At 53.6% G+C, this 7,585-nt stretch overlaps 1 protein-coding gene across 1 annotated transcript; it reads left to right on the top strand.

The window, feature by feature from the left end:
• On the top strand, window positions 1-3,863 carry LOC135405783 (C-type lectin domain family 2 member B-like). Its single transcript, XM_064640378.1, has 6 exons — window positions 1-45; window positions 2,046-2,203; window positions 2,395-2,505; window positions 2,765-2,946; window positions 3,219-3,319; window positions 3,623-3,863. Exons 2-6 carry the CDS (start codon window positions 2,116-2,118, stop codon window positions 3,780-3,782), a joined length of 642 nt encoding a protein of 213 aa, XP_064496448.1. The 5' UTR covers window positions 1-45; window positions 2,046-2,115; the 3' UTR covers window positions 3,783-3,863.
• The last annotated feature ends 3,722 nt before the right edge of the window (window positions 3,864-7,585 follow it).

Here is a 7,585-nt window from a genome sequence, read left to right as displayed (position 1 = left end):
CTCAGTTCCGAGAAATCAGCCACCCGTTGACAGCTGCCCTGCGAGGTGAGTACTCCAGAGCAGCTCCTGGGCTGCCAAACTCGGGGTGGTGGGTGCTCCCTGCCCACAGTGAGCCACGGCTGGGACAGGGCTGAGCCCCCACATCACGGTCTTGTCTTTGGGGGGGCTGCAATGACCACCTGATTAATTAAACGTGGCACGTTGAAGGGCAGGGAGGAGTAAACGCCAAAGGTCACAGTTTTACAGCTTTTGCTGCCGTGGGGTTGGTTTGAGTGTCTGCTGTGGGGTTGTGCTGGTTTGTCATTTTTGATGCCTTGTAAGAGCTTCTTCAGTGAATTTGTTGGGTTTTATTCAGCCCCTTGTTGCTGACAGGGGTTGCTTCTCAGGAAGAGAAATGAGAAAATCGTGGTGAAAAGAGGTAAATAATGATATAAAAAGGACTTTAATTTGTTTCAGTCGAGTGGAATGAACAGTGATTTTGGGGGGAGCTGGAGAGAACCAGCAGGAAACCACGGTGGGCTTGGGAGGGATTGAACCTGGGCAGGAGCTCGGGCTGCACCAGGGGGGGTCTCACAACGTGAACCTTCGGGGGTCTTTTTAGGGGAATTTGTAGAATTTGTACAGTCACACTGGGAGGTAGAAATTAGTCATCATAAAGGAGCAAAAATGACAGTGGGACTGAGTGAATCAGGAAATGCACTGGGTCTCTTTTAGTTTCAAATTGATAGTTCAGTTTTGCAAATACTAAAACCTTCACCAGCCCACTGGTTTCTGGCTCAGAATTGGGTTTGGGAGGGATTAAACCTGAGCAGGAGCTCAGGCTGCACCAGGTGGGGTCTTACAAGGTGAACGTTCGGGGGTCTTTTTAAGGGAATTTGTTGAATTTGTTCAGTCGACACTGTGATGCAGAAATTAAAGTAGGACTGAAATTTTGGCTTGAAATGAGGGGTCTGAACTTGTGCACTGGGGCTTCTGCCATATTAAGCAGGTCCAGGCACCTGATAGTTTTGTTTATAAAATAACAAGCCTTCATATCTAAGGGTCCCTCCCCCACTTTCACGCTCAGCTCCAGTTCAGAGCTTGCATAATGTCTGGCCTTTTTACTGTCAACTTTGGAAACCCCCAGGGTGCTGAAGCACCACCCCTTCTGGCTCATCCTGTGTTTGTTTCTCCTACCAATTTAACCCTCTCACTGCTCTGGAAACGCTGTTATCTGAGCACTCCTTGAGTTTCCTCCTGCAAATCCCCTCTGAGGGAACCACTTTGTGCTTTTTTCATGTCTGTTTACCCACAATCAAACCTTTGCAGCTTTCAGAGCTGACTTTTGCAGTGAAATATTGCTGTTTGATCAGGACACGTTCCTGATGAGCTTCTGTTGGTCCATTTGGTGCTGGTAATAACTTACACAAGACCCCAGAGGACCAAAAGCTGCTGCCCCTGTTGTTTCGGGGTGCAGGGAACCAGGTTGTGCTCCTGCAACACAGGAGGAGGAACCAGAGCAGGGTTTCCTGTGAGCAAAACAAGCTTGTGGGGAGCCACAAACAGAAAACTCGAGCAGAACAGGTGCTGTGAACTGTCACAGGCTACTTTCCACCCTGTGTGTTTTTGCAAAGGGGCTCCCAAAGCACAAACTCTGCTCCGAGCCCTCGGTGCCTTTTCTGAGCCCTGAACGGGCTCCTGTCCCCTGCAAACACTTCAGCTGCCTTTGAGCTGTGAGCTCTCAATGAATTATTTATTTAATAAAGTGTTTTTAAACTTGTCTTTCTCTTTCCTTTCTGATTAATTTGTTTGAAGTTGTTTTTTCCTCTTTAATCTTAGTCCCTTCCCTCTCTTTCCCTCCCTTATCTTTTCCCCTCCCTCTGTCCTTTGTGCCGCCTCCTCTCCCAGATGTGGGTTCAGCCCTGCCAGATGGTGCCCCTTGGCACCAAGATAACGCTGAGAGCCAGTGCCAACCCCACAGGGGCTGTTGTGGCTGGCTGGGCTGTGCCCCAGGAGGTCTCAGCTCCCTGCAGGTCCCCTCAGCCTCTCCTCTCCTTCCACCCCAGGCTGCCGAGTGCATCCACCCCACAGAGCCCAGGGAACGTCAGCCCCAGGCCCTGAGGCTTCTCTGCAAGGATGGGGAAAGGAACCCAAAGGCCAAATTCTTCAAGCCAAGAGGAACCACTGAACACCTGCAGTGATCCAGAGGAACAGTCCAAATGTGGTAATGCTGGGAAAACCAAACGCTCCAGGGGAGAGCAGGGGGTGGGAAGAGCATCTCGCTCTGGGGGGCACCAGTGGGGGGGCCTGGATGGGCCTGGGTGGGGCTCAGGATGGACTGAGGGTCCAGCACAGGAGGGCAAAGCAGAGGAGAGAGGAGCCAGGCCATCCTCACCCTGCTCTTTCCTGCCCCAGGGTCCTACAGAACCGAGTCAGACTGGAGAACATCCCCCAGGGTGCGTGTTCTCCTGGCTCTGAGTGTGTTCCTGGGGATCCTCACCTTGAGCCTGGCTGGAGCAGTGACTGGTGAGTCCCACCCAGGCACCCCCATGGGGAGGATCCCAGGACATTCCTGGCTCCGAGGGAGGCTCCCAAAGTGAGTGACTCCCTTTTTTCCCTGCACTTTGCTCCAGACGCCTGCTCCTCGCTCAGTCACACCTTTTCCAAGAGAATCATCCCCAGCTTCCCTCTTCCAGCTGCTGGAAAAAAAAACCCCAAGGAATCAATCCCATTTTGCTGCTTTTCAGGGCTGCCCACGTGTCTGACTCAGCTTTCTGTGTTTCAGTTCTTGGTGTCAGACCCCCTTTCTCCAAGCCGGAATTCTCCCACGTGTGCCCAGACACCTGGCCTGGTTTCCAAGGAAAATGTTATCATTTTTCTGAGGCTGAGGGCAACTGGACCACGGGCTGGACAAGGTGTGAGGCCCTGGGAGCTTCACTGGCTACCATAAGCACGAGGGATGAACTGGTGAGGACTGGGATGAACTGGTGAGGACTGGGATGAACTGGTGAGGACTGGGCTTGAGCCTCTGCAGCAGCTCCGGGGTGGGAAACACGGGGAAACCAAGAGGATAAAACCAGCCCCAAACCCCCCAGGCTGGCCCCAAAGTGCTGCCAGTGCTGGAGCCGGGAGCCAAGCCCTTGGGAAAAGCCCCAGGTCTGGCTGGGGGTGGACACAGGAGGGAAAGAGGAGGTGGGAAAGGCAAGACTGGCCAAAGCCAACGTTTCTTTGCCTTCCAGGCCTTCCTTCTGCGCTATAAAGGCAAAGCAAACCACTGGATCGGGCTGGGAATGAGGGATAACGGCTGGGAGTGGATCAATGGCACGGCCTTGAACGGCAGGTGGGTCCCTGTGTCCGTGCTGGAGCCCCGGGGTGGGCCCAGGGATTTCCTGGAGTCTGGGATGCCCCATCCTGGGATGGGCACCTTCTCCTGCCCCGTGTCCAGGCAGCTCCTGGCTTTCCATGGGGGGTTGAGATGGGCCGAGGTCGCTGCCCCCCAACCCTGATCAGAGAATTAGAGACCCCCCCCAGCCAAAGCCCTTCTCTGCTGGAGGGGAAATCCCAGCTCTTCTTAATTTTTTTGGGGGGGGGGGAGTTTTCTTCTTTTCTTCCCTTTCTCACTCTGGTCCCGTTGGCATTGCAGGTTTGAGGTGAGGGGTGTGGGGCCCTGTGGGTACCTCGATGACGGATGGATCAGCTCATCCCTGTGCCACACGGAGAAGAACTGGATCTGCAGCCGCCCCGACGACTATGAACTCTGGAAGGGGAAAACAGGAGACCCCAAACCAGGACTTTCAACCTAAATCTCTGGCCAGATGAGGGATGTTCACCCCAGCACTGCAACTGAAATATTCGGGGTGAATCTAAAAAATCAGGTATAAGGAGCTGGTTAGGGACTTACCAGGAGAATAGGCATAGCTCAGACCGGTGCTTCTCTTGGCCCTCCATTTCGGTGGGAGGTAAATCAGCCTCTTTTCTCGCTTTTTTTCAGCCTTATTTCAAGCTTTTTCCGCGTTGACCACGGTTTGAGGGCAGTTTTGGGGTGAGAAAGGAGCCTTTTAGTGTCCGTTCTTACCCTCCTGTTACTTCCGCATCACTCCCGCTCTTCTCACCCTCGGTGTGTGCTGATTGGCCGATTAAACCGTGCCCCCTCACTCCCATTGGCCACTCCTCCCCACGCTCCACCCCCTCCCTTTCCCCGCCCTCAGGGCGGACCTGGGTGGGAACTGCGCCCCCCCGCGGGCAGTGCGGGAAAGGCGGGGTACGGACCTGGTTGAGGACTGCGAGAGTGGGGTCGGGGGTGTCCGTTTTAAGTAGAAAAAGGCGGATTTTGGGGCCGGTTTTGCAACGTTTCGCATTAATAAAGAGCGGGTGTTTATAAAACTGAAGCTTGAAAGGTGCTTTTTAAAATCGTTGCTTTGTTATACACAAAAAAACAACCAGTTTGGGTGTATTGTCCATGATTTGTGATGCCCCCAAACCACCAATTATTAATTGTGAACTAATAACTGTGTGCTAATCATTGTGTTAATAACTGATTTTTATATCCCAAACCCACCATTTGGGGTGAATTGATGACTAATTTAATATGCCCCAAACAATGGGGAGAACCCCCCCAAAATCCTCTGGGGAGTGGGTGCAGACTCCAAGCAGGACCTGGTTGACCAAAACAACCTCAGTTTTGGGTGAGATCTCCATTTTTGACCTTTTATTCTGCAAAATAACCTTTCAGCACCGCGAGCGGTGGTGACAGAACAACGCTCAACTGGGGCACCAAACGCCTAAAATAACGAGGGGAACCCCCCCAAAACCTTTTCAGGAGCAGGTGCCAACTCCGAGCAGGAGCCACGGGTGGGAATTCTGAGGCGGAATTTCCGTTTTCGACCTTTTATTCTGCAAAACCACCTTTGGCCCCCATTGTGGAATGGCCTCTGGAAACCAAAGAACCAAGCCCCCACCATGTGACAGTTCAACCCCATCTGTGTGCCAAGGGCTCCTTTGTGGTGTCACAGCCTGTCCTCTCCATTCCGGAATGGGCCCTGGCAACCAAAGAACCAACGCCCTACAACCCCAAAGTGAAGCCCCACCTTTGTGCCATGGGCCCTCTTGGGATGTCACAGCCTATCCCCTCCATTCCAGAATGGCTGCTGGAAACCAAAACACCAATGTCTCACAGCCCCTAGTGCAGTCCAACCCCTGGGCCATGGGCCCCTTTGTGATGTCATGGTCTGTCCTCTCCATTCTGGAATTGCCCCTGGAAACCAAAGAACCAACACCTCACACCCCCACAGTGCAGCCCCACCTGTCTGCCACGGGACTCTTTGGGATGTCACGGCCTTTCCCCCAGGAAAGAAAGCCTGGAACCTTCAGGTTTCAGATGCAGTTGGGGGGCCACCCTGGGCACTCCATGGGCAGCAAGAGCTTTCTGTCCTGGCCCTTTTTGTCTGGCAGGAATCTCCAGCTGTGTTCAATTTGGGCAGTCAGACTGGCAATTTCAGCACAGGGCTCCTGCAAGTGAACGACAGCCCTTCCCTCCAGGAAAGAAACCCCTTACCCTCGGTCTCTTCTCCTGTTCCTTAAAACACAACCTGCAGGGGAGCTTTCTGGGATCTCTTCTCTTGGGAATTGGGAAGATAGACCCACTCCCATGTTTAACACCTCAGGCAAAACCACCCTTTGAACACCTTTCCCAACCCTCTCCAACCTTTCCCAAAGCCCAGATTTTACAGGTGTCCTGTAATTCTGGCCCAATCTCACCCAAGCCCACAAACCATGACAGAAACCTCTCAGCCTCACGCTGCGTCCTTCCCATTGCTGTGCCTTATGTGCCTTAAAATCAAGTCCCCAAAATTCATGGCCTGTTCTTTTTCCCAGAAAAGAAGGCGTGGTGAACTCTCCAGACCAGGGAATTGGAAGATCTCCCCAAAACTCCTTTGGTACACGCTGCAGGGCCAACGATTCCTCTGCTCTGCCCTGTCGGCGCTGCTTTGTCTCATCTGGGTCCCCAGAAACTGTCAGTGAAAGCCGGGGAATAAAATCTCTGAGCAGTTGGTTGGGTTCCAGAGGTGACCCTACTTCATTCAGCGCTGAAGGGACACAGCAATTGCTCTCTAACACCTGTACATCAGTTCTCAAAACTTTTAACTCCTTCTACATTTTAACAGACAAAGGAATTCCTGTCCATTGGCTTACCAGTTCTCTGCAGGAATTCTTCTTCTCTCTTCTATTGGCTCTCGATTTCTCACTTTGCATGATACTTAGTCCACAGTTTTTGTCCTTTTCTTGTCTTTTCCATGGATAGAGAAAGCCTCAGTAACTGTCTGTGTTAGTTTTGTCTTTGTCTCTGGTTTCTCTAAGGGTCTTTGTGGTTTAGAAATTCTGCCTTCTTGGTGCCCAGGTCTCAAAAATAGATTTCTCTGCCAGGTCTCTGACCCCTGGAATATGGCAGGCCTTAAGCTTTTACTTTGTTTTTCTAAAAAATGGCCATGGCCCAGAACTTGCCCATCATCCATTGTCTATTGCCCCCATTCAATCTCCTGCCAGCAGTTTCTCCCCACTGCTGGGTGGGCTCCTTTGTCAAGCACTAGAACTTGTTGGGTAACAGGCCCAGTCCTGTTGCCTATTTTTCGTGGGGATGTGCAGGAGGGCATTGAGTCTTCCAGGAGCAAATTGGCAGAGGACCCCAAGCTGGCTTGCAGTGTGGATGTGCTGGAGGGTAGGAAGGCTGTGCAGAGGGACCTGGACAGGCTGGACCTCTGGGCCGAGCCCGTGGGCATGAGGTTCAAGAGTGCCTTTGAGGCCTTTGGGGCCTCTGGCCACAAGAACCCCCTGCAGCTCCAGGCCGGGGGCAGAGGAGCTGCAAAGGGTCCCCGTGGGAGAGGCCCTGGGGGTGCTGGTGGACAGAGGCTGAACCTGAGCCAGCGGGTGCCCGGGTGGGCAAGAAGGCCAAGGGCAGGCTGGCCTGGATCAGAAAGAGTGTGGCAGCAGGAGCAGGGCAGTGATGCTTCTGCTGGACTGGGCACTGGTGAGGCCACAGCTGGAGTGCTGTGTCCAGCTCTGGGCCCCTCAATTCAGGGAGAACCTTGAGGGGCTGGAGTGGGTGGAGAGCAGGGCAATGGAGCTGGGCAAGGCTCTGCAGTGCATGGCCTGTGAGGAGCAGCTGAGGGAGCTGGGCTTCTCCATCCTGGAGATGAGGAGGCTCGGGGCTGACCTTCTCCCTGTCCACAACTTCCTGACAGGAGGCTGGAGCCAGGTGGGGGTCAGCCCCTTCTCCGAGGCAACAGGCAACAGGACAAGAGGACACGAGGACCTGCCTGTCAGGGGCTGTTTGTCAGGGACAGGAGCAGGACTTTTTGGAGAGAAACAGGGATTAGGTATTGAAATGGGCTGCCCAGGGAGGTGGTGGAGTCACCATCCCTGGAGGTGTTTAAGCAAAGACTGGCCATGGCACTGAGTGCCGTGGTCTGCTTGACGTGCTGGGATGGGGCGTAGGCTGGACGCCGGTTGATCTCACAAGTCTCTGCCAAGCTCATGGACTCTGGGCTTCTGTGCCAGCCCAGCCTTTGGGGACAGCGTGCTAGTGGCTCAGAGGCTCCGTCCTTGCCTT

Source organism: Pseudopipra pipra, chromosome W, assembly GCF_036250125.1.
Source record: "Pseudopipra pipra isolate bDixPip1 chromosome W, bDixPip1.hap1, whole genome shotgun sequence".
NCBI classification, from domain to species: domain Eukaryota; kingdom Metazoa; phylum Chordata; class Aves; order Passeriformes; family Pipridae; genus Pseudopipra; species Pseudopipra pipra.
This window is presented reverse-complemented; position numbering and strand designations above follow the sequence as displayed.